The sequence below is a fragment of the Ambystoma mexicanum genome, chromosome 5q (genome assembly GCF_040938575.1).
Source record: "Ambystoma mexicanum isolate Mex_15411 chromosome 5q, UKY_AmexF1_1, whole genome shotgun sequence".
NCBI classification, from domain to species: domain Eukaryota; kingdom Metazoa; phylum Chordata; class Amphibia; order Caudata; family Ambystomatidae; genus Ambystoma; species Ambystoma mexicanum.
In genome coordinates, this window is record NC_090933.1 from 523,300,851 (window position 1) to 523,328,405 (window position 27,555).

At 48.2% G+C, this 27,555-nt stretch overlaps 1 protein-coding gene across 1 annotated transcript in view; it reads right to left on the reverse strand.

The window, feature by feature from the left end:
* Nucleotides 1-27,555, reverse strand: part of PRKDC (protein kinase, DNA-activated, catalytic subunit) — a 3,362,625-nt gene that overhangs the window by 582,662 nt on the left and 2,752,408 nt on the right. Inside the window, exon 73 of the mRNA XM_069621025.1 lies at nt 15,635-15,795. Coding sequence (XP_069477126.1) covers nt 15,635-15,795 — 161 coding nt within the window. The remainder of the gene's footprint in view (nt 1-15,634; nt 15,796-27,555) is intronic.

Below are 27,555 nucleotides of genomic sequence, written 5' to 3' on the forward strand. Positions count from 1 at the left end.
ATGGTAAATTCTAGCTCTTCTAATGCTATGGGGACTTCTAACTGTGCCGCAGCTTCTTTGTCTAACTGTGGACGATGTGCGCCAGGGCTTCTTCTGTCATGGGGCTGTCACAGCTGTGTCTGCATAGAACTCTTTGTAGTATTTGAGAAAACAATTATTTATCCGTTCTTGTGACACAAACGCTGCCCCGTCTTTATCTTTAACTGACCGTACCAACTCGCGTTTGGATTCACTTTTATATAGGCAAGCCAACTGACATCCTGGTTTGATTCTGTCTGCATGTTATTTTTCTATGCATTTAGTGTAGCTCAGGTTGCTTAACCTATCCCAGTGTTTCAAGCATTCGTGTTTCAGGCGATTAACCTCACAGGCTTCCTCCCGTGGTTGTCCCCCTGCGTGGTCTATTTCTTCAATTGCAGCTTCCGCATCAACTATGTCTTTTACTATTGTGGCTTATATACCCCTGCCTTAGCTATTGCTATTCCTCTAATTACCACTTTAAAGGCTTCCCACAGTATATCTGCAGACACTACACTACCAGTATTTTGTTCCAAGTAGTCTTTGATTCCCTCTTTAAGGTGTTCCCGAAACACCTCGTCTTTCAAAGCCTCGCTTCTGAGCTTCCAGGTTGGGATGCCTGCCCTAAGTGGGAAAACGGGCCATGATATTATTAGCGGTGAGTGGTCCGACAGCAGTGGTGCTTTATATTCCGCTGTGGTGAATTTGCTTAAGGTTTCAACGCCTGAAAAAAGGTAATCTAGTCTGGTATTGAAGTTTGTTGGGGCAGTGTAGTGGGAGTATCCCGGAAGTCGCAGGTGGCAGTCTCTCAAAATTTCTGCCAAGTTAAACTCTTGCAACAGGGTATTTAGGGCTTTATCCGCAAGGGTCACGTGTGTGAATTTGTTGTCTGACCTGTCCAGTTTGGGATCTAGTACACAATTAAAATCCCCTCCTCACACTAATGTGAAGTTTCTTTTTTTTTTTTAACTTTTATTTTTGTTGGCAGAGGCAAATGACATACACATGCAACAGAGCAGCTATGAGATGACAGTCTGAACAATCAACAGAATGCAATGGCACATTTGAACAGTGAAACATAGTCATGTGGAGAATGAAGCACTACAGAGCATACAGCGTCGAGGCACATAATAACAATAATTACTGTGAATTGTCTACTGAGGAGTGGGCGTCAAGACCATTAAGATAACTGTTAAAGGCAGTCCAAATATTTTTAGGCCGGGATCGGGCCTGGAGGGTACTGATGTATTCCTCTTCACAGTTCCGTGACCACGTCAATAAGTTTAGCCATTTCCGGAAGGTAGGAGGAGCGGAGCTCTTCCAGCTCTGTAGAACACACGTTTTGGCAATTATACAGCACACATTTAAGAGTTTAGCTGCCCCCCTGGCCTCCTCATCCCCCCATACCCCAAATAGCACACCCAGCGGGTCAGGCTCAATAGCAGTATCGCAAATTTCTGACAAAGTTTTCAGGATCTCATCCCAAAATGGGGTTAGCCGCGGGCAGTCCCAGAACATGTGTAGATGGCCCGCATCCTCCGCACCACAGCGAGGGCAGAGCCGTGGGCTAGAGCGGGCGAACCTGGAGAGCCTGCGCGGGGTGTAATATAGCCTGTTCAGTAGTTTGTACTGTATAGTGCGGTATCTAAAATTCAGGGAGACCCTATTCGTGTGAGAGCACATTTTCCCCCACAGATGGTCCGTAAATTCCACCCCCAGTTCGGAACCCCAGCCGTCCCGCGCCCTAGAGAGCTGCAGCGTGTCAGTCGTGAGAAGACGTTTGTATAATGATGATACCACCCCACGGGCCCCACCCGAGTTGGCAATGTAGGAGATCCCAGTGGAGTCGGGGGTTTGTTGGGAAACTCAGGCCATGCGTCACGGAATGCAGCGCGGAGTCTGTAGTATTGTATCTGTGGTGTTATGAATAGCCCATCCGGGTAGAAGTCAGTTAAGGCTAGGTATCCCAGAGTCTGCCAGTGTTGTGCCAGGGCTGTGTCGTTCGTGGGTTCCAACCCAGGGAATTGCCAGGAAGGGAGCCATTTGTAGTATGGGCGTTCCTCACTGCCTGCAGCAAATATCCGCTTCCAGGCCAATAAGGTGGTTCGGACTGTATCTATGGGTGAGTCTGACTCATATCATGGGTGTAAGATTAGGGTCATTATATTGGTGCCAGAGGCAGCAAGGGTTTCAAGCTTCACATGTGGGTGAGGGGGGGGGGCAGGGTACCAGTAGGTGGCAAACTGTGCCTGCGCTGCGGTCCAGTACCGCGTCAGACCAGGAGCAGTGAACCCGCCTTTATCATAAGGAAGAGTCATGGCAATCAATTTTTTGCGTGCTGCTCCAGAGTGCCACAGGAACTGCGCGCACAGCTTGTGTAGGTCCGCGAAGTACTTCTTGCCGGGACATATGGGGACATTCGTGAATGTGAACAACAGTTTGGGGAGCAATATCATTTTGACCAGTGATAAGCTCCCCGCCAATGACAACGGGAGAGAGCGCCAGCGCGCTATCTTGGTCTCCACCAATACTGCCGTGGCCAGGTAATTGTTAGCTAAAAGAGCTTCCTTGATCAGAGACACCTAAATTCCCAGATTTTTAATCCCGTCAGGGGACCAGCGGAGTGGGTACTCCGTGGCAGATTGGGTCGTGGAGCTCGTGAGGGGGAAGAGTTCGGATTTGGTGTAATAGATGGTGAAGCCAGAGTATGTGCCAATACGGGTAATATCACGCAGAATAGGGTCAAGGTGGAGGTCCGGGTCTCTAACGAACAGCAGCACGTCGTCTGCGTAGAGTGAGATCATTTCAGGGGTACCCTGTAGTCGTATCCCCTTGCGTAAGTGGCTTTCCCTGACAAAGTCTGCCATAGGCTCAATGGCCAGTGCGAACAAGATCGGGGAGAACGGGCATCCCTGGCGGGTGCCTCTGAACAGAGGGAACACGGCAGACGTTTGAGAGTTGACTCGGACCCTGGCGACCGGGGAAGTGTACAACAGTTTGATGTATGCAATCATCCTATGCCCAATACCATGGTCTCCACGACCAGCCACATATATTTCCAAGACACCATATCAAAGGCCTTCTGGGCATCGAGGGTGACCGCGACTGCACTCACATCTTGATTGATTCGTGCCATAACGTTGAGAAGCCTCCTGATATTGTGTGACGTGGATCTCCCGGGCACGAACCCTGACTGGTCGTCGTGCACCATGTGTGGTATAACAGGTAGGAAGCGGTTAGCAATCACCTTGGCAAAGATTTTTGTATCCAAGTTCATGAGTGAAAGGGGCCGGTATGATCCACAGTCATCACTAGGCTTACCAGGCTTAAGCAGGACGGTGATAATGGCCTCGCGTAGTGTCGGGGGGAGGGATCCCAGCCGGAGTGACTCATTCCACACCCCGAGCAGCTCGGGGGCTAGTATAGCCACATGCTCCTGATAGAATTCTGCCGTGAGTCCGTCAGGGCCCGGTGCCTTTCCTTTTGGAAGACCAGAGATGGCCTCCACAATTTCATCCAATGTAACGGGGGAGTCTAATTGGTCTCTCGTCGCTGGGGAGACGATGGTGGTGGGCATCTGTTCCAGGAGCTCCCGCATCTGAGAGTCACTGTATTTGGGGGGCTGTGAATATAGTTCAGAGTAGAAGCCTGTGAAGACCTCGAGGATATGCTGATCGGACCACTGTGTCGTCCCCTGACTGTCCTTAACACAGGTAATTTTGGATTGGCCCCACTCCCCCCTCGCCACGGCGGCCAGCATTTTGCCAGGTCTGTCACCCTCGGCGTATTTCCGTGCAGCCTGAGGGCGGCTGAAGTACTGGACTTCCCTATTGGCCTGCTCATTGAAGGCTTTGATCTCCTCACTGATCTGGGAGAGGACACCTGGGTCAACAGAGGACGGGTGAGCTCGCTCCAGGTCCTGTAGTTTAATTTCAGTGCGGGACAGGGCGGCTCTTATGGATTTGAGGACTCCCGATTCCCTAGAGATGGACGCCCCCCTGATGAAGGCTTTGAAGGCATCCCAGCGGACCCCCAGGGTGGTGGACTGCGGCAAGTTGTGCTCAAAGTAAGACTGAATATCAGCAAGGATGTCCGCCCTGAACACAATGTCCTGCAGAGCGGCCGATTTGAAGCGCCATGTGTTAATGGTGGGAGCCGGTATTCCCAATTCCAGGGATATCAAAATCGGCGAATGGTCAGACAATGTGCGTGAATGTATGCGTGTTTCCACAACCCTGCCCAGCATGGAGCCAGATAGTAGGAACAGGTCGATCCTGGAAGAACTGTCATGTACTGATGAATAGTAAGTGAATTTCCGGGTTTGCGGATGTAATGTCCTCCATGCGTCATGAATGTCGAGTGTCGCACAGTGGGTCAGGAGGCTACGCGCTGCGCCTGGCAGGGGTCTGGAGGCTGTGCCAGTCCTATCCATCATGTTATCAAGAATGAAGTTCATATCCCCGCCCCAGATAATCTGCACCCCCACATACCCCATCAATATGGATACCACCTGGTCAATACATTCGGGAGAATCAACATTAGGGCCATAGGTATTCACCAACAAATAGTCCCTGTTAGCAATGGCACAGTGCAACACGGTGTACCTCCTCTCAGGGTCTATGTAACTCTTGTGGAGAACAAACTTAAGGGACTTATGGATCAATGTCAACACTCCCCTGGCACGAGTGGAATATGAGGTGAAATATCTGTGCGGTCCCCAAGTTGGTGCTATACTCCTGGCCAGTTGGCCCGTGGAGTGTCTCTCCTGCAAAAGCAATATTTTGCAGCCGTGTCTGCTGGCATATGCCATAATCTTGCGACCCTTGGTGTAATTGCTTAGGCCCCGCACATTCCAGGACAGTATTGTTCCGGCATCCTAATGGTCTAAATGACACACCCTTATACAAAGAGCCCATGGAGTGCGTTTCCTGCACAGGTGGTTCTTGCGCCCATGACTATTGGCGTGTGCCATGACCCCTGGAACCCAGACGTAGTAGCTCAATCCCTGAGTGCTTTTAGACATTGCAGTTATAGGCATCCCAGAAATCTAATGCACATTCCACCACTCCGATGCCCTACGGTCTGCCAACCCGCCTCTGCCATTTACCATAACGCATGAACACCCCCCACAGCACCCCTCCCGCACCACCCAACCCAAGCGGGCGGTGTTACCCCCCACCCCCACCCATAAATACAAACAGGTCCCACGAAGAGGGGAACAACAGACGGTGCCCAATGTGAGCCCGCCGACCCAGTGGCCCAACCGGGGCCAACAACCAATTCCAAACCAACAAAGTTAGACATTGCAATCGCAGTGGGGTGCGCTGTTGCCGTGTGGAGGGCTCTATAAAAAACATAATTGACCACAGAGTACCAGCGGAGACTTGCACGACCTATGTGAGCCATACATAGGTGCACAGCAACCGTGATTAGTGGGGGCTCCCACACAAAACCAAAAGGTGTATTACCATCAACACATGAGGAACAAACAATAGTAACCAGGTAGCAGAAATATTGAGTGAGCTGAGATAGCCGGCCGGGGGTAAGGGCCACACCGCCGTGCACACCACGTCCAGGCCCGTAGATACAAGAGGGCCAGTAGCCCGTCCAGTCGAGCATTCAGGAATAGTAGGCCAGACTGCACGGCGGTGAGCCGCCCCCGGGCCCCAGTGGCAAGTTGAGCATAAGTGATCAATATAGGTATTCAGCCCGTGTGCACTGGTGAGCCCTTAAGGTTATGCTACTACTAACACATGAAAAGACAAGCCATGTTGAGCAAGCAGTCATGATGTACCATGGCCTGAGTTCAGTCATCAACAATAGGATTGCCAGCGGGATTCGGCAGCGGTATCTGACTCTATAAATGTAACCGCTTCATCAGGCACCGTGAAAAAGAACAGCTTTTCTTTGAAGGTGATTTTGAGCCTGGCTGGGAAAAGGATGGCATAAGGGACGTTACTCTCCCTTAGCAGTTTCTTGACTCCGAGGAATTGAAGTCTCTCCTGCTGCACCCCGACAGAGAAGTCGGGGAATATCCGGATGGTGTTTGAGTTGAGGCGTAGGTCACCCTTTTCGCGAGACAGGCGTAGGATGAGGTGCCGGTCTCTATAATTAAGAATCCTGTGATGATGGGTCTAGGGAAGTCGCCCGGCCTGGGACGCGGGGATAGGGGCCGGTGAGCTTGCTCGACCGCGAAGAAGGGGGATAGCGCAGGGGTCCCCAGTAAGTCCTTAAGCAGATTTTCGACTGCCAGCTCCATGCGGCCCTTCAGGGCATTTTCGGGAACACCAAATTTGTGCAGGTTGTTCCTGCGCCAGCGGGATTCGAGGTCGTCGCACTTCGATTTCACCACCTTCATTTCGCGGGTTAGGTTGGCCACAGCGTCTTGCAAGGTGTGAAGCTGATCTTCATTAGCCCCAATTCTGTTTTCGGCCTCGGTTATTCTTGTTCCCGCCTGGTCCACTCGGGATTTAAGGGAAGCGACATTAGCATTAATATCGTCAAGTTTTTCATGGAACGAGGCGAAGTTCTTGGCCATCGATTCCATCATGGCAGTGAGGTCTGGGGCTGTTGCTCCAGGGGGGAGCTCAGAATCGAGATCTTCCTGTGCAGATGATGCAGTGCCCCGGTCCGCACGTGGAGTCGCCTTGGTAAATTTATCCATTGCGCCCACCTTGGTCGTTCCCCTGGATTTGTTGGGCTTCGCACTTGCGGTGGGGGGGAACCCAGCAGGTCAGGCCAGATGTATTATAGTGAAGAGAGATGTAATGGAGAGAAGTGCACCCCAGTCGCAGCAGGCCGCTTCAGTCGAGCGGGGATGATGGGCGGCTACGCCGCCGCCGTATCCTTAGTCCAGTCGGTAGCAAGGCCGCCTCCTGAGCAGGGCGACAACAGCGGACAGCGCCGTCTCCCAGCGTGGAAGGTGCAGGAGTTGGGGAGGAGCCACCTCATGGCGCCAGGAGTGCGAAGTCAGGCCATGTGGCAGGACGGGCTCTGTCAGGTAAAGCGGCGCCAGTGGGAACGTGCATGGGGCCTGGATCCAAGTTTCAGGGCCCCAATGTAGGATGACGCTCTGCTGGGCAGTTCACAGCAAATGTGAGGGTTTGTGGTAGGTAGCGCCCCAGTCCAGTGAGGTGCCCTCAAATGGGGCCGGTGGGCCCAAGGAGTAGGCCGTAGTGTAGGCAGCGTGTGTGGGACGGCCGGCGGGACACACTCAGGCAGGAAAGCGCACAACTTTGCGGCAGACGAGGCCCGCCACAACCCAGCTCCTTACCTGGGCCGCAGGAACTGCAGGTGCCGGCAGGCGGGCTGCCGGATCACAGATCCCACTGGATCCGGGCCGCCCCTGGGCCCAAGGCGCGGCCAGCCCGCGGCGCCCTCCAGCTGAGGGGCTCCAGCCCCCGCGAGCAGCAGAGCAGGTCCGCAATGTCTCCCAAGCAGAGGGCTCTGCCCCCGCGAGCGGCAGAGCAGGGCCGTGATGTCGAAGCGCAGGGGCTGGGCAGGCCGTAGTGCCAGCCCGGGCGCAGCTCCCGTCCGCCGGAGCCGCGCAGCAGAGGCCGGGGAGGCCCTTCACACCGCGAAGGTCTGGAGGCTCCTACGCCGTCACCCACCAGCACCGGCCACCACAGGCGCCGCCCCCGCAGCCCGTAGCCAGGGGGCAGGGAACTCCTACGAAGGCAGGCCCACTCCGGCGCGGAGGTTCGCACAGCAGGGCGGGCCGAAGCTCCAAAGCAGGGCGGCGAGGTTCCCACAGCCCGATTCGGGCCGAAAATGCAGCAAAATGTGTGGCATGATGTAGGCTTCCAGCAGGGCCAGCACAGTGTAGAAAAAATTAAAGCAATTCACTGATGTTGCCGGATTATATGTCCCAGCCACACGGAGCTCCACAGCTAGGCAGCCATTTTCCAGGCTGCTCAACAGCGCCCCCCCCCCCCTAATGTGAAGTTTCTATGTGTTCCAATGTGGGGGTATATTGTGTGGAAATAAGCTGCAGTATCATGGTTGGGTGCATAAGTGTTCATTATGCACAATTCCCTGTTTTCCAAAAACCCTGTACCATAACCGCCATGCCCTCCTTCTCCTTGACCGTCTGCAGCACCCGAAAGGGGACCGTCGGTGCTATCCATGTTAATACCCCTCTGGCGTATGCGGAGTACGGGGAGCCCACCGGGGTGCCCTGCCATCTTTTCATGAGAGCAGATTGTTTTTCATCATTAAGGTGCATCTCTCTTGTAGGAGCGCAAGGTCTATTCTCTGGCTGCATAAGTATGTCATTACCCTGTTCCTCTTGAAGTAACTATTAAGACCTCTGACATTCCAGGAGGATATTTTATGTCCTCCCTTCGTGGATGCAATTGTATATATGTCTCTGTGGTACACTATTCTTGTTGTGTGCTTGCTGTGTGGTCAAATAGGCTGTCCCCCAATTGTCCCAACGCTCGCCCTTAACTTCCTCCTTCCAGTATTGCTATGTCTTTTGTGGCGTCTTTCAGGCCTCCCGTGTTTTCTGTAAATTGCTCTCTCGGGTCCCTGTACATTCTGCCAGTGCTCTAACATCTTGTCTCAGGAGATTGACATTTAGGCTAATGGCATCCATCTGCGTCTCCAGCACAATCTTTAGGGCAGCTATCCCTGATAGAACCTGTTGATCTCCATTAGTCTGTTCTGGCTGTCCTTGTTGCATTGGGGTCGCTGGCTTGGTGTTCTCGCTTGCATTTGTGGTTGACGCATATGTTTTCAACGTGGGTTGTTTGTATTTATTCTTCAGGGGTTTGGACGACATATTTGTGATCAATCCAACGGTTATGCGCTGGTTCCTGGTTGCGCCTGTTTCGCAATTCGTCACCACTTGGCGTATAGTTGCTTGTCTTGAGTGCTTGCTTATTTGGCCGGGAACCCGGGCGCCAGCAGTGTGGTATGGTCTAGAGCTGCTGTTATAGCCACTAGAGTCTCCACTTCAGTGCTCCGTATGGCCGGCAAATAATGCAGTGGTTTGGTCTCTGTGTCCTGGACTCTGTGTGGGCAGTTCCAGGCAGCTTGCTATCCTATCTACCCGCTAAGGAAGCGCCGTCTTTCAGTGTGCAAGCATCCTCTGTGGGGTGGTTGGTGGCCTCCTCAGCATTGGTGCTTTGTGGGGGGGTCGTGAGCTGCCCCCACTTGTGCCTGCAACACCTGCGAAGCGTGGTGGGGAAGCCCAACGCCCGCAGCTGCAGAATTGTTTTGCAAGTGCTGCTGATCGTATCACTGCCGCTCTTCTGTGTAGTGCTGCACACCCCTATTGTGTTAGGGGCGTTTCGCCGCTTTTGCAAGGATCTTGTCTGTGTTTTAACACACCGCCATTACATTCGCTTGGGGTTATATAGTACGGTATGTCCGTGGGCTTGTGGCTGACCTAATAGCCCAGTGCAAGGCAATGCTCCTCCTCTGCCCGCTTTCAAGCGTCCGTATCACTGCAGCACACCCCAGTTTTCAATTGCTGTCCATCGGTACCAAAGGAAGCCCAGTCATGGCTCTCACTCGCTCCGGCGCCACAGCCATGCTGCAGTACCCATGGCTTGCACAACCGCCACAGGAGCGCGCCTTTGTCTGTTGCGACTCCCAAATTGAGTAGCGTGGTTCAACTCACAACCGTGTCGCTTGCTTGCGCCGCACTCACCGCTGGCACTGCGGCTCCACCCCACTGCTTGCCACACCGTACTGGACCAGTCCCTGGCCTTGGTCCTCACTATGTGTGCCCGACTCGTAGTTTTTCCCTCGAGTCTGGGGCCTGCATTAAGGCTGCTTATTACTAGGTGTTTCGGGCAGGGATGCAGCATCTGGGTCCTCCGCCATGTTAAGTAAACACACGCTCTGATGAATAGACATGCCGTAGGTCGCATTTAGCTGTTCACCGCTTCTGATTTTAGTCCAGGAATTGCCCATATGTTAATTTCTTGCTCAGTGGGCAATCTGCTAGATTCCCGCTCAAGTGCTTCAGGATCCACTGCTTTGGTCAGGATCATGTTGGATTGTGCAGGAGCAATGAGGAGACTGCCCTTACAGCATGGTGCTGAGCCACGCCCCCTGTTGGGGTGTATCCTTGTTATATTTTTTACCAGCTGATAAGCCTCCTCCTGTGGTGTTTCCTTCTGCAGCATTCAGGCCCGGGGTGGGGATGGGAAAGGGAGGAACTAAAGCATGGGGCGTTGTGACATGCTATATATACAATGCCTGACAACACTTCCAGAGCCAACGATTGAGAGCCGGACAAGACGGATCAACGATCGATGGCCGAGTCGAGGTCCACTACGCCCCCTGGTGAAAGGTTTCTGAGCAGCAGAGCTAGATGATGGATATCTATCAAGATGAGGAATCTGCGAAAGAAGAATCCATAGATAGGCAGCATCAACTTCACGTTCCAGAATGAGTACACGCCTTACTTTACACATATCCAAATGATCAAACAATTGCTGGAATTTTCAATTACAAATAATGCATTTCTCTTTAATGGCCAACACTACCGTCAAACCAGGGGTATCGCCATGGGAGCAACCTATGCACCAGGATTGGCTAGTTTATTTTTTCACAAATTTGAGATCTAGAATTTAAGGTTAATGTTATCAAGGGGTACCAATACATCGATGATGTACTCATGATCTGGAAGGGCACACAGGAACAACCTTTGTAATTTGGTTAGCTACCTAAACACTAATGACTTTGGAATCCAAAGGATATGTACAGCTAGTGACACACAGATTAATTTTTTGGGATAAAGAATCACGGTCATCTAAGGTGTGCTCCACACCCGAACACAAAGGAGGCCAACGGAAGTGAATTCAGTCCTGCACGCCACTATTTGCCATAGGAAAAATGTTATCAATAACATTCCCAAAGGTGAATATATTAAGACAAGAAGGATTTGCTCAGTTGTTGAGACATTTGACTTGGACTGTCAGTTTCTCAAAGATAGATCCAAGGCCTCGGTTTATTCCCCAATTGTAGTGGAGAAAGCAGAAAAAACTGTTAAGAATACTCAGAGACAGACATTTCTTTAACCGAGAAATAATGATTCCAATATAGAGTGCTCACGGTTTAGATTTATCACTAGATGCAACAGAGATAATCATAAGATCCAGCAGATACTTAGGAAACATTTGCTTCTTCTTCTATTTGACGAAAACATCCAGCATCAGATTTGTTGGTCTGCACACGGTTAAATGTGGTGTCAGAGGTGGAGACCACGATTTGCAACTGTGCCAAGGTGAAGCATGACTGATATGCAAATAAACTGTGACTCAGGGTTTAAACACTGAACATGAACTCCATGTATTTCTGTAATTGTCATCTACTTTTCATTATCGTATAATATGGATCTACATGGAGTCAAAATATTACTTTTTCTTTCATGAATACTGTGGTTCATAAGACTCTCATCTCTACAGTCTTAGTATGTATCTGATATACTATCTGGAATTAACAGCCTTGGGGCAACCTCTTTAAGCGCTCATGTCATAATATAGTTTATCCCCTTGACAGAATTCAGAGGATGCTTCTGAGATCTATTATGATTTTCACTCCCACTTGGTCCTTTACTATACTGAATATTGGCATTATCCCTGTTCTGCCCAGCAGGCTGCAATTAAATAATGACTTTGCATATTCGGGTACATTCCCATTCCGACCACTGGTGGGCACACTAAAACATAACCTTGCACACTAAAATATTACCTTGCACACTTGCCGTGATATTTAAAGGTTTGTAACACAATGACTTATTGAATAGCCAGGATAATCGGTCCAGCACACTATACCGTTGACATTCATATGAGACATTGCCCGTATTAATAAATCAAGTTTCAAACAATTAATTGCAAATAATTCCAGGTCCACCAACGTGACTACATCATGCGCTATTCATGGTACATTACTTACCACTATATCAGCCATTCAGAATGGCGCTTTTGATGCAGTCGCCAGAAATCCGAAAGGCTCCACGTTTCTCCGGGCCTGACTGGGCCCTGTGCTTGGTAAAACCCACAGGTTTATCCTCAGAATTGAAATACTGTCTCACCCGCGCTGACACTCGCACCAAGATAGTGATTGCCTGATATATTTCAGGACAGAGCACTTTGGACACCTGCCCTTTTAAATGTCAGACCGAACAAAGCTTTGCAGTTAATGATACACCCCATTTAAAAGTTTCACATTAAGACAGTGAATTCCTAGATCTATATTCTTGTAGAGTGCCCTGCGCAATTGTCACTTGAAATGTTGGAGGATGCAGAGTAGCTATTGCAGATCAAATTGGATTGTTCTGAATTTAGAATTGGCACAGCATACTGGGTCAACTAAGGTACTGTCCTTTGGCATTAGCACCAGCACAATATGATTTCAAACGTCGCATCAGGCGACTCAAATATCTTTTATATTATTTCTAGGAGGAATTGTAAGATTGGTATGAGAATCACCCAGCAGTATTATATTCCTTTCACAGACACAAGCCGCTTGGTAACAGGGGTGACCGTTAGGCGGATGGTTGCCAGTTGCTTGAAACTTTTGACACTTGAAGTCAATAACAAAACATGTCTAAATGAATTGCCGGTTTCTTTTGTTTTCTCACTCTCCCTCTCGACCCCTGTACCCGGAATATCTGTAATTATAACATGGTTGGTTTAACGTATGACACAATTTGAATTTATGATCTCACATTGCATGTTCTATCAAATAGGTTTGCTAATAACTCTTGGGTCTCACTGCTTGGGTGATATACCAATTTATATGCAAAACATGCATGGTAATTCAATTACTACAGCCTTGAAAAAGACCCACGCAGGGTCGAAACACATGTTGGCTGTGTTAAGCACTTATAGAGCAAAACATTTTTTTTCAGAAATATTTATTTTATTTTTTATTTTTACATTTATAAAGCGCTCACACAGCCTGCAGGCACTGAGGCGCTGTTGTTTGTTTTTCTTAGTTGTGTAATTGTGTTTTTTTTTGTCTTAGTTACTTATTTATAACGCGCTTTAACACCCAGAGGTTTCTAAGCGCGGACCCGGGGATCAAACCTTTTGTTGCTTCGTGTCGTCTTGCTCCCAAGACGCGCACGCTGCCGCTGAGCTATCCTCCCGGGACAAGACTAATTATCTAGTCTGTCACTTTGTTGTGATATTCTACCACCAGTATTTTGTATACTTAAATTGAAATAACTAATGCATTGTGTCTTGGGTTTCCTTGTACTATATAGCTAAAGCTCCCCGATTTGAAAAATCGCAGCAAGTACAAAATTACGGGTCCTGCTAATGCACCAGTGACAACGTTGAGGCAGAGTGATTTTCGTTTGACTGCAACAAGGCAGAGTTCCGGCAAAATGAAGAATGGATTGACACACTACTGTCCTCAAGCAAGTTGGAATTGCTCATTTTTAATTCCTTTGGAAAATCCCTTGTTCATCTACTCAGTCCATCCCAAGCTTTGCGCCTCTTTGTATTGTAAAATAAACATGGCTGAACTCAAGTCTCTCGAGTCCTGACTTGTTGGTTAATCACTTTGTCTCAACACATTACTATTCCTGACTCCCCAGCTGCAATGTTGGGGCTTTGCAGAATTAAGACCGGATCTTAAAAAAGCTTAGGTTGCAAAGCGTGCTGAAGAATCCCACATGTATCATCTCACATAGTGGGAGTGCATCTCTGGTGCTTAAAGGCCTCCAGGTGCCTAACTGTGGGTTGCATAATGTGGCTGTCACAACCGTCCTGCGTAGGACAAGATGGATGATATAACTTCCCATTACTGGACCAAGTATTAACTGAATAATTTTCATTGGCTGGATTAGACTGCCTTGATGCAAAGGAGTCCTTCCTGTTTCTTGGTCCCCAAGAAAGGTTTAGGGTGATTACAACGCAACAGATTTGATCGTGTGATAATGCTGTGCATAGGAAACGGTCGAAAAGCGTTCATCCAAAAAAGAAAGAGCACTGAAATTATGTTTATTTGGAAATGTCATCTTACAATACTGTCAAATTCCACATGATAGCACCATTGCACAGTTTTGTAAGATGACATTTCCAAAAACTACATGATTCCCAGATATTTATCCACCACAATCCTTCCATGGAAACAGGGGACACCCCAGCAGCCCTGATCCCATTATACCATACAATGGGAGCAGGGGACACCCCTGCAATCTCTGCTCCCCTTGTTCGGAAATTTTATATATGGTTTAAAGATATGTGAACACGTCAGATATAATCCGATCATATCGGGATGCAATGATTTTGTCATGCCGATTTCCACAGTAATCAGTAATTCTGCAAAATATATTTGATGAAAACTCTGGTTTCCCCAGGCAATGGTGGGAGTACCAGCCAGACCCTTTCTGCTCAGCTGGTACTCCACTGCACCCTTTAAAAGTAGGGGTTTCAGCTCTTAATGGAGCTTTGGTTCCAGCTGTTAAGGACGGGGGAGGTGGTCTGTCTGGTGGTCTTTTGAGGAAGGGGCGGCAATGTCCCCACCTGAACAGCTGCAGGGCTCAGGCAACGGAGGTTACCTCCTTCAACCTTGCACAGTGCTCGGAGACCCTCCCTTTAATGGGAGACAAATGTGGGGAGAACTCAAAGTGGTTGAGATGGTGCCGCCGCTAATGATGCTGCAGCCATAGTAGACTGGCCCATAGATGACCCTTTGCCCTGGCCAGGATGCAAGATATGCCCCTGGCCAGGGGGAGATCACCTTTTCTTCCAAAAGGAGGCAAGGGAGGTGAGCCTGCTTCTCAAGACCGTCCCTATGGATCTGGGCAAGTGGGACCTCACTGGGAGTGGTTACCCTGTTGGGGACAAGGACTCCCAGTATAATGACAGCAGTGTATGCCTACAATGGACTAGAACAAATGGTTTGTTTTCAGATTTTAACTGAAAAGTACCAGCAATCCTCCTTCCACCCTGTTGGCTTCAGGTAATGTTGACTCATCTGAAGGCCGCTGTGTACGGACACACCTTTTTTTGATGGTGATGACATATGTAAACCCAATACAACCCCCTACTAACTATTGCTTGCCTACAACCCCCTTAAAATCCATCTTCAATCGGTAGAACAATGGGAGTTGGTGACCTGTTCCTGACAGAGCTACAATTTTGCCTACATGTTCCTCGTCCTGGTGTGCGGTTAAGATGAACGTGGCCGAAGAGGATGGTCACTACCAAACACCATGTACAAAGTCAACTCTTCTCATGAAAATATTAATATTGATTTAGAATTACTGTATAATAGGTAATGGTTTTTAAAATGAACGCATGGACATTTTCAAAGAAGAAGGTATTCATGAGAAGAAAGCTCACTTGATTGCGTATGGTTGACTGGGAATAAGTTCCATGTGGAAATCTGTGCAAAAGGTAGAAGCTGCGTGAAAAATGTGATGGAAATGTCTGTAAATTATCACTACTGGTTTGTGATCATAGGACTGACACCAGCGCCATAATCTGCCTGCCTATCCTCTGTTTTCTACCCTAATTTACAACCAGCAGATCTGATTGCACAGCCAATGGCAAGCAAGAAATGAAACCATGAATTAATATGCAAAACACACAATCACAGAGAAATATTCTGTAGGCTTGCAGATTACATCCACACCTAAACTGACCTCTCTTGTCATAAGGTCCAAGGTGTCGGCTGGATATAGTTCTATGATTTGAAGAAGCCGTGGAAATTTCAATCTGGCATCTCTAGAATTCAGCTTTAAGGCCTTGATCGTTTTTTCCACAATGACAGCTCGGAAACTCTGCGGATATGAACTGTAATGAACTGCAAAACAAACATGTATTAATAATAAGTCAGTCCAACATAGTCTCCCAACTGCAAATGAAACGTCTACACCATGTATTTTCACATTTAAACCATGGTACAAGGATGGCATTAGAAAGATTGTAGCTATGACGCTGCTATGCAAAACGAACAAATTAATCAGTGACAAGGTCAATATTTCACGCCATATGCAGCCAGATATAGACACAAATGGTCAGCCAGGTACAATCTTACATCCAGGTAAAGCCATCAGATGGCTAGGTACAGCCTTGTACGATCAGGAAAGCCCATCTTATTAGTGGTGTAGCATGACATGCAAATTCAAGCTGTCTAATGGAATACAAGCCTAGGTAAAGTTGCACATGCTCAGTTCTGGCTTCTGTAAGGGTGCAGGAGGAGACGGACATACAGGTGGCATGGTGATTGCTATAGACTTTTATTATTCAAGAACATAAAGAGAAAACCTAACTTCCCCTATCTCTAAGAGGGGTGTGCCTGACTCAACAAAAACACTAAGGGTTCTGTCAGAATACTCGGTGTAAATCAATAATACACCGTCCTGTGTCAAAAACTCTATTTCGGTCCCTTACACTTAAAACTAAACTAGAGATAAAGTAGACCTTCTTGGTCCAGAAGAAGGACTGCCTTCTTCTGGACTCGGGATAAAAGTTCACTTCCAGCTTTTGGCATCTTCTTAGGGGAATGACTCCCTTCCCCGGGTCAAAATTGTCCTCCAACACAAAATACAACGTTTCAGCACTTTTATCTCTGTCAGGCACACTGCTTGTCTTTCAACACTTTGTATCAGAAAGTTCTTACAGTTATGGTTACCAGGGGGAATGACTCCCTTCCCCTGGCCTTGATTACCAGGAGAATGACCCCCTTCTCCTGGCATATTGGCTTCAGAGTTCGCTACAACTAGGCAGAATGACTCCCTTCCCCTGGTCTCTTTTCACTTGGTTTCACAATTCAACCCCACCAGGGGGAATGACTCGCTTCCCATGGCTTCTCATTTTGCTTTCACTATTCAATAATTTTTGACTTTCACATTGAGGGTCCAAGACCCAGGCTTCCCCGTCTCCAGACTTGGGCAGACTTGGTTCACTCCCCTGCCAAGTACTTCCACGATGAAGATGATTTGTACTCCTCTCTTCTTGTGGGTGCGGGCCCTAGAACTGTATTTCTAATCTTCTTTGTCCTATGGTACTTGGAGCCCCTTTCTCCCAAGTATTACCACAAGGCAGATGACCCGTGTTGTGCTCTTGCTGCTGGGTCCTCGACCCTTCCCTGGTAGTAAGTGGATTTCCCTGACCACAATCACAAAGGAGAGTCCCTCCAATCTTCACGATTCTCTTCTCAGGGTGCCAGACCCTGCTTTCCCCCTTTCCAAGTTCGTATGAGTAATTTTCACAACTGCTCTTTGGGTCCCAGACCCTCTTGGGCATCTTCACAGGTCTCATGAGCCTTGTTGCGTCTGGATTAGGCTCTGCTGTCCTCGCTAAGTCCCAGCCCCCGTCACCACGTTACCTCTAGGGACTCCTGCGCATGGTGGTAGCTCTTTGAGGGACAGGAGTTGGCTGTCCGTTCCTCCTCCACGGTCGTCAGCTCCTCTGATCAATTGCTGCAGGCAAGGTAAGTGTGGCTCTTGGACCCCGTGGTCAACCTGGTCACAGATCCTTTACTTTTAAAGGACCAAACAATGTGCATTTCTGGAGTGCCACCTTCTGCAACAAGACAGGGTCTTCTGCTCTCCGGCTTCCGCCGTCTCTCCGCTCCCGCGCCTCACGGCTTCCACGCCTTCTATTGCACAGGGGCTGGCTTAACAGTCAGTTTGACAACAAATTAAGTCCTTCCTTTGTCTTTATCCTAAGCAGACACAAAAGACTAGTTCATTACAGTTTTCAGCATTGCTCTTCCTTATCTGCACCTCCTCCTCATCCCAGTACTTGTCAAGTAGGTCTCCTTTAGGCAGTCCCTGCTCTTCCTCATCTCAGTACTTGTTATTAAGTTTTCAGACTTGGGATAGGCAGGTGTACAAGGTGTGGTGTAGGGTTGTCATACCACATTCTCCCGAGCTGTTCTCTTTTGTCCTCAGAGGGGAAGGGTCTTCCCATGAGATCCTCCCGCTGAGTATCATCCCCAGGGGCCAAATGGGTAGCGGCCTCACCCCGCTAGCCTCATTGGAAGGGGCTCCCCCTCAGAGAGAAGGGACGACATCTTGGGATTCGTCACACTTCACGGGACCACACAGGGCATCACCTTCCCAGGCACCAGCATCATAAATCCAGGTACCGTCATCAGACACCCACATATCAATATCATACATCCAACTACTACCATTTAATGCCCAAGGAAAGACTTGAATGTCCACATAGTACCATCACGTGACATCTGGAATGTCATAGTGCAAATTCTGCCATAATAGGTCAGCTGGAGCTCAATATGCACATATAACATATTCAGATGCCTAGGTACAGCAACATATGGCCAAAACCAGTCTTCTATTGCAGCTGAATGGGTCTCTGCGGATCCTCATCATGCATCCACTAGCCCATCGAGGCATCAAAAAGCTTTGGATCAACCTGTGTGAAAATACTGTAATTTTAAAAACATGTTCTGAGCACTATGAATGTTCCACTCTCACTGAGGGTACTTACTAACTGAGCATAATGTCAATTTCTTCCATGTTGTTTCCTTTCAGGCAAATTCATTAATCACATTTATTTTAACCTCCAGTTTTCTTCTCTCTGCATGCTCAGAAGTCTGAAAGATCAACCTAGCCTCCACTCTGCTTAAATATCAGTAGAAAAAAGGAGGCCCTTGCTACTAACAGCATTACTGAATGTAGGCCACCTTTGCTCTAGGCTTATTTTTCTGTCCTAGTCCAAACCTGCTCCTCTCGTGGTGTTCCTGAAGCTTATAACAAGGCTGGTCAGGGTGGTAGAATTAAGGCCATGATGATGTCTTCCCCTATTTAATGGGCAGATTCCCTTTGGGCATTAGGGCCTCGATGCTACAGTGATTTATCTGAGGCCTATTTATCTGTCTGTATCAGTACTTTCCCTTCTGTAGGAAACACTTAATGAGCTCCGATGGCTTCGCCACCATTAACTAATGCTCCATGCGCATGCAGAGTCACTTCAGTGGCCCACGACAGAGGATTTGTGAAGAGGGAGGAAACAGAGCAGTGAGAAGGGGGTAAGGCATCTGCTAGGAATTTTTCACAGTATTTAGTAGTAAACTCAGGAATTTGTCCATGGGTACCAGAATTGGTTGTAATTAAAATGGAATCACAGGTCTTCATTGTCATAAATTTCCCTCCTGCTTCAAACAATCTTTTTCTCGACGCCAGATAAGAGTCAGTGTCCTTCAAAAGTGAAATAAAGTCCTCTTTCTGCTGTGACAGAGTCACTGGCAAGTCGATGCTCAGGGTCAGCACTGATGTACCGATGCCGCCTTCAGCACTGAAGGGCTCAGATGATTAAAGCAAGAGCTGAGCTTTGAAGTGTACGGCTGCTACCATCTGAGGTGCCTCTGCCAGCAATTGAAGGAGCGATGGGCCTTTGCTCTGCCGTTGGTGCAGAGGCCTTTGCAAAGATATAACATTTGTTTACTAAATGATTCCCACTGCTCCACAGAGGATGAAGCAGTTGGTCATGTTTCCTGCCATCTCAATGTGTCAGAGGAGTCCAGTCCGCCTCTCTCAAATTCCTCTGACAGCAACGCTTTTTTTTGTGAGATGAGAGTGAACAGTGATGGGGTTCACTTCTTGAATAATTGTGATTTGGTATGTGTTTGTCTGTTCTCTCTCTGGTGAGGGAACTTTTTCAGGAGTGGGGCCTCCCTTCTTCAGAAAATCGACATGATTCTGACAGGGCTGATTGAGAGTCCGCTTTGATGAATATTCTCAAATGGCCTTCAGGTTCATCCCTTCGCAAAGAACCACACTCTGCCATGTTGTATTCAACTCTCGAACACCAGAGAAAAATGTTCTGTGTTAGTGCAGTCCCTGTAGTTTGAAAACATTTTCTTGGATAGAAAAAATCCCCATTAGGAAGTAGTGCACAGAGCATGCGGAAAAAAGAAACTGCTATCACAGGTATGGTATGCTCTACATGTATGCACTGGCAGCGAGGTTTCCGGGGCCATAAAGTCAGCCAGTCACAGCACTGAACTACACTACAAATCCTGCTGTGAAAAGTTACAGATGACAGCTGCAACTGCCAATTACGCTTCTAAATTAAGGAATTGATGGATAATGCATTAGAATGAAGATTATCCAGGATTACACACAGGGAGTCTTGATTCTATTAAAGATGCAGAGGCGAGCATTATGCTTCAACTTCTTTTAGTCTATTCTTCAGCAGATTTAAATCTTCACTTTTTAAATGTATTATAATTTTTTTGTAACACCACCAAAAAACACAAACGTGACTGAACTACAAATCCCAACAAATCCTGAGCCTCTGGTAGTTCTTATAACCTGTTTCTTCTCTATGGGCCCCATAAGTCACATCTTGCCCAGGTCCTTTCCTCTTCTTTTGATGCATCTCAACTGACATTGAACAATCAAGCAAACAACGACCACTGCCGCCAATGTGCCCCAGCTGGCAAGAAACGTGCCGCCTCCAGACTACAGTCCTGTTCTGACGATTCAAACATTAAAGCTCCGTCTCTGCATCGCTTTCTGTGGATCATCCTGCTTTCTGATCCTCCCCAGGCAAACAAGAAACAGGTCACGGTGGGAAATGCGCAATCCACGCCAAAAAAACTCTTTATATATACACACACATCGCAGTCATCAAACATATATACATTGTGTAAGGGTGTGAAAATGCTCACCTCTGTGTCTTCAATAGAATCAAGACTCCCTGTGCTCTAAGCCTGGGTAATCTTCATTCTATGCCAAGACCGGATGCAAGCATTATGCTTGTTCAAAGCTCTGCACTACGGAGGATGCCAGGCTGGAAACTGGCTTATAGTAGAATGTCTTAAAAGTAGAATCATTCAACCAATCCGCTAGCCCCAGAGCTACATGCTTTAGATGTCATGGCACCTCATACAGACTGTGTTCCGAATTGCAACATATCTACGCCTGCCAGGGTCATAACCTCTCGCAGCCATCTGGCATTTGTTGCCACTGCTACCGGTTTAAAAGGCGTTCTGCGTATTATGAGCAGCTGAGTCACACCTAACGGTCTCACTTCGCTCGCTGATAAGATAGATCCCTATTCCGTGGCCAGTTCACGTAGAGCCGTAAGACTGAGTTGACATTCCACAAATAAGCATACTTCGGCAGTGGGGGTGTGCACATCTTTACCCCATGCAGCAACCATACAACCGCTGGGTGCTCACCCACTGGAGCACCTTAAGCTGGTTCATGGCCCACTGAAATGGCTGACCTGTACACACCCACGGTCCGAAATACCTTGCACCCTCATTTTGCAGAAGCGGCTACAAATTTCATCACCTGTACTAGAGGGGCCGAAACGGGATGTAAACCGGGCTGGATGCACCATTGCTCTAACTTCCTCCATGCAGAGTCATAGCTCCTGAGTGTAGAGGGTGTCCAAGATTGTTTGATAAACTCGGCAGCCGGTTCCAAAATGCCTGGCAGGCTCCTTCTGCACCAGACACCCTGCATGCCAGCAGAGGCAGTTGCTCCATCATCATCAGAGGTTAACTGCCTGCTGGATCCGACAACAGATCTTGCCAGTGAGGAATTATTTGCAGGAAATCCGAGTAATGTTCCATCAGAACTGGAAACCATGCTTATGACTTTCAGCTCAGCGCCACTATCAATACTTCTGTCTTCTCCTAGAGATCTTCGCTAATGTCTTGGCTAACATCATGAAGGGAGGGAAAGCATGCCATGCTCCTGACCATGACTGTAGAAATGCATTCGCCCCTAGGGCTTCCGGATCCAGTCTCCAGCTGAAGAACCTGTCTGTCTGTTCAATCTGGATGTAAACAGGTCTATGTCAAGGGGACCCCACAGGGCTTCAATCTGCGCGAAAACTCCCTTGTATAGCATCCAGTAGCAGAGTAGTGAAAATAGCGTGAATTCCAATCCGCTACCACGTTCTGGGCTCCTCAGAGGTACACCACTGTCAAGGAGATTACCCCGTTGAGGCAGTAATGCCAGAAGTCCTTAGTCAGCTCTACCAACATCTTGCATTTGGTGCTTCCTAGGTGATTGATATACCTCACTGCCAAAATGTTGTTCATCCTGAGAAGTATAAAACACTCCGCTTTGTCCCCCGCAAATGCCTTCATTGCAAAGAAACCTGCAAATATTTCCAGGCAATTGATATGGAGGTCCAACTCCCTCTGTGAACATTTGCCTCCCGTTTCCAATTGCCTGTATCTTGCACCCCAGCCGGCCCTGTTCACATCTGACTATCACTAATTCCGGTATGTCCCCAAATATCGTCCGACAGTTCAAAGCCTCTATGGTCTGGTGCCACCACTCTAATTCTAATCCCCCTTCATGGTCCAAGGGCACCACCTGGCGATACCCCAGAACTACTTGAAGGTGACAAATTGTCAATCTCTGTAGAGCCCTGTAATGTAAGGGGGCTGGACCTGCCTTTATAGAGGCCGCCAGCAAGCCTGCAATCCTTGCTAGCGCACATATCAATATCAAGGTCTTCGTTAGAGCTGTTCGCAACTCATTTATCACCCGTATCTTGGTTGCTGGTAGTTCGAGTCGCACTCATGGTATACACTATGGTATCCACTATTCACCCCCCCTTGACTTCCCTTCCCTTCCCTACCCCTCCCCTCCCCTCCCCTCCTACCCTTGCCCCCCTCCTTTCCCCCATCCTCTCTCCTTCCCCTCTGACATTAAATTTGTAACAAATACTACTTAAGGGCAATGAGAACACCAGATCACTCCCCCTTCCCTTCCCCCTCCCCCTCTCTCACCCTCTACCTCAAATCCTACAACGTAACTCCCTTCACCTACCCTCTCCCCCCTTGTAAATAGTTCTACTTATTGTTCTAATGACCTGTTCATGTTCGTAAATATGCTTCTCTCACTTTTGTACCTGTTGTTGTATTGTAAAGCGCTTTGGCTTAAAGCGCTATATAAATTCAATAAACAAACACTATGAAGCCTAGAAACTCCATGTGCTGTGTGGAAATGAGCACAGACTTCTCCCGATTGATCAACGAAACCCAGGGACGTCAGGAGCTGCAACGCTCATTGTACTTGCCACAGAAGCGCCTGTTTGCTTTCGGCTAATACTGTGGTACTCTTGTTCAGAGGAGAATTGCCTAGCTTTTCGGTGCTGGACTGCCCCAGGGCAGGACAAAGACTGATATGCGGGGAAATGTATTCTCTGTGAAGAGAACAGTGAGCTAAAGATTTGGTTGAGACTCTCCCAGGGGCCATCCACCCAAGAACAAGTCAATGGGCTGTGTACGTGCTGGTAGACAGTTTCCCAGACCCCCCTCTGTTTAGCATACAAGTAACTTTGGGTCTCACCCTAAATTACCAGGGGAATCCAGACGTGGACCCCTTGCTCACTGCTCTTAGAGAGGCACAGCTTCACCTTACTGATGATGCCCAACTAGGCTGAAACACGTGTATGGGGCTGCTGTGGTACTCTTGTTCACAGGAGAATTGCCTAGCATTTCGGTGCTGGACTGCCCCAGGGCAGGACAAAGAATGATATGTGGGGAAATGTCTTCTCTGTGAAAAGAACAGTGAGCTAAAGACTTGGTTGAGACTCTCCCAGGGGCCATCCACCCAAGAACAAGTCAATGGGCTGTGTTTGTGCTGGTCGACAAGTTTCCCAGACCCCCCCCTCTGTTTCACTAATATAAGAACATTGCTAGGTAAATAAAGACTCTCATACCTCTTTCCTTTATTGCTGCTACCACTGGCCTCATAATCTTTGCGAAAGCTCAGGGCGGCGATGCCAGACCGTTCCACAGGAACCTCTGGTATCTTCGGTGTTCGCTGGCAACTGGGACTCTCAGATAAGCGTCCTTCAGGTCCATCCTTACTAGCCAGTCCCCTCTCCGGAGAAGGTCTCTGAGTGGGTGGTCCCTTCCATTCTGAAGTGCCTGTAAATCAACCAACCATGGAGCTTCTTTAGATTGATGATAGGTCGCACCTTCGCCTTTCTGCGGACCAAAAACATGCTGCTGATGAACGCGGGGAACACACTCTTGAGGCGCTCTATCGCACCCTTGCTGGCTAACTGCTGTAGCTCCTCCTATAGGAGCCTGTTGTCCTCCTGTGCTCGCGCTAGCTGCCTGGGCAGAAAATTCTGTACAGGCTCTGCAATGAACTATTGCTTGAACCCTGTAACCGCTTGTAGCAGCCAGGCATCGTTGTAAAGCTTTTGTCAATTTTCTAAGCAAATCTCGTCCTGCCCCAGTTCTCACCTGCTTGTGCCCCTTAGTGACAGATATATAATTTACCTCTGCGTCCCTGAATGCCACTCCCTCTGGCTGGGAAGAACGCGCCTTGTTGTTGACTCCCAGTACTGGGCCTGGGATTCCGAGGTTGTCTCTTTGATTGAAAACGACTGGACGCATGACCTATACTGTGGCTCGTCCCTGAAAAAACACAGGCGGAAAAATCTTCTTGATAGAGGACAGCCTTCTCCAGGGCTGGATATGAGCTCACAAACGTTCCCATCTCCTTTGCAAACGCCTCTCCGAATAGCAGCCCCTATGCTGCTTTGCCCGCTTCATATGAGGCCATGTCTCCTAGTTTGGGGTCAATTTTCAGTAACAGGCCCCTTCTCATTTGGAATGAAAGGGTGCAGTTTGCATTGTCTAGAAAGCATACGGTTCATTGGGCCCAGCTCGCCAGTGTATCCACGTTCACCCGTGTCCCTGGCCCTGTCAACCAGGTCCATAATTTTTGCGATCGGCCCTGCCAGGTCCAACACCTTCTCCTGGCATCCCTTCCAGGCTCGATCCATGCCTTTTTTTAGATCTCTGGAAGCTTTGGACTTTAGGGGGTAGGAGGCTTGGAACAGTCGACCATTGCATGAAAGCGTCTTTAATCTTGTCAAAAGCATCAACAGCCTCAGGAGCCTTCATTTCACACTTCATTTGGTCCGGGGGAGTCGAAGAGGTTTTCCTCTTACAGGTCTTTTCTCTCCCCTTAAGAGCCTCAACTTTATGAGGCTGACTAGAAGATATACTGTCAGTACCATCAGTGCCTTTTCTATTCAGGTCATCCTCAATCAAGCATTCTAGTGCCTCCAATCTCTCCTGCAGTGGCCGCACCCCTTGTACCACTGCCTTGACCAGGGAGTCACCCAAGACCCTCTTAAAACTGAGTCAAATTAGCGTCTTCTACGAACACTTGCTCCGGGCTACCCTCACTACCGTCTTCCGACTCCATAGTTTAGTCTCACTTATATCCAACAAAGGTGCCTGGCTACCTGAACACAGCAGGTTGAATGGCACGTCCTCAAAACTGTGTGATCAGTGAAGCCAGTGAGGAAAGATCAATGTGCTCACTGCCCAGCTCTGCGGTCCATTAGAGCTTGCAAAAGATTGCGGTCTGCTCTGTGTCAGGAAATAGTAAGGGACTTCTGATTATGTGGCGTGCAGCGTTGTGATGGACCCTGTTCCGATCGTCGGAACGCATTGCCTACTATATGTATGGTGCAGCACCTGCGGCTATTATTTTCGGAATTCGAAGCATGCCCCCTGCTGACAAATGATCATCTGTGGAGCAGAAGGCGACTGCTGCCTCTGCCCTGGTGAACATTGTATGGAAACGCTGTGTCGACGCCTGGTAGGGAGTCACATGGGGATTTGCGCGGCCTAGGCTTTTTTCGGAAATGTTCCTTACGCCTGATCGCATCACTCGTATCCCAAAGGTGAACCGGGTGGCCAAGAGTGAGTTCGATACTCACGGGTCCGACCGCACTTATGCAATAATGCTGACATGACTCCCGAAATTGCTGCTAGCGATAAAATCTGAAAATTTGTGCAGAGCCCTGCAATTAACGCGCACCTTTTACAAACATATCGGCATATGGAGTAGTCTAAAAGCAGTGGCCATAACAAAGCATCAACAATAATTAAGAAACAAACATGTAATAACACTGAAATATACTCCTAAAAGCAGGAGCAAGAACAAACTGCACTTAACTCGGTGAAGAGCAGAAAAAGAAGGGGGGAACCTGGGCAGGAAGTAAATTATAGGGTGCAAAGAGAAGGACATTGTCATAAGAACTACCGTGGTGGTGTTATACAAAAAAAAGTTTAAAAAGTGAAGATTTAAATCTGCTGAAGAGTAGAATAAAATAAGTTGAAGCATAATGCGCACATCAGGTCTTGACATATAATGATTCAATAGAAGAATGTTCTATCCTCTAAGGAATTTAAACACTACAGAGAAAAAGAAGTTGGAACCTTCTAAAGGATGTCTGTGGAGGATGGACAATGCGGCAACATTGAGGCCTTACTTAGCAAAAGAAAGTAATAACTTGGGAGCAACAACTGGTCAATGACCTTGTCCAAGCTTATCACTGCACCGACAGCTGAATTTGTGCAAGTGATAACTGGAGATATACCTTGTGGATGGGTGCCTTGCCGGGCTGGACTGGGAACCAAAAGTGGCCCTGGAAAATGTTTTCACAGTGGCCCCATATTTTGCCGAATGAGTAAGCACAGCGCGTTAGCCCAACTCTTTTGGGAGTATCCCCCAAGAAAATGTTGACTACAATTAGTCAAAATGTGTGCATTTAAAGCATATTTTAAACATATATGGATTATAAAGTCATGTTTTAAATAACTTCATGATGAGGTGTTAGGCAGAAACCTGTGCAGTTCCCTCTGGGACCACTGCAAAAGATTTAAGACTACAGGTGTTTGGCAGTAAACCCACTTGGTAGCAGTCTGTACCACAAAGATTCACTTGGTAGCTGTGGCTGAACAGTCAGACTTCCCTCAAGAAGAGTTAGTCAGTATACAGAGTATTCACAATAGGTCAGAAGAACACAGTAGAACAAGCAAACACTGACCAGCGCTTGGTGTAAAAGAGATATAATTATTTATTTAAAACCACATCTAATAAAACACACAGGCACTAATATTAAGCAGTTCAAAAACACGGTCACTAAAAGATATACACTCCCTTAAAAGAATATTAGACAAGTCAAAAGAATATTAGACAAGTCTCAAGTAAAGCCCCACTTATTTTCAGACAGCGGTGAGCGCTTAACGCAGATGGCACTCTAATGATTCGGTTTAAAAAGGGAAAGAAAGGCGGAGTTTAAATTGAAACAGATCCCAACACTTTCACAAGAACACAGCAAGAGAGGAAGGCAGAGTCAAACCGTGAAGTTAGAGTTCAGAAAGCCGGATCCACTTTAAGAGGATCCGAACGAAATGTGTCCAAGGTGACACGGTTGAAAAGTGCACAAAAGTCTCGAAAAGGTTCAGAAAGATTTGGACCAAAAGAAAGGGACCAGTTAGATGGTCAAGGCGGCCAGTCCAGTCCAGTCCAGAAGGTTAAGAGATTATTATTACCTTGTTGCAATCTTTAGAAAGGGAGGCCTGGCGGACACGGTACCTTAAAGTGGTGAGAATACTCCAGCGGGGGCAGTTGTTCCTGGCAGCGGATGCAAGTCAGTGCTTCGTCTGGGGGAAAAGAGGATCTCGTCGGGGAGGAAGACAGGAGTCCGTAGCACTGCCAGGGAAGAAACCAGCCGCTGAGTTCTCAGGTCAAAAAGGAGCGGTCCGTTTATTTGCGGTCCAGTGGTAAGTGGCTATCCGGTT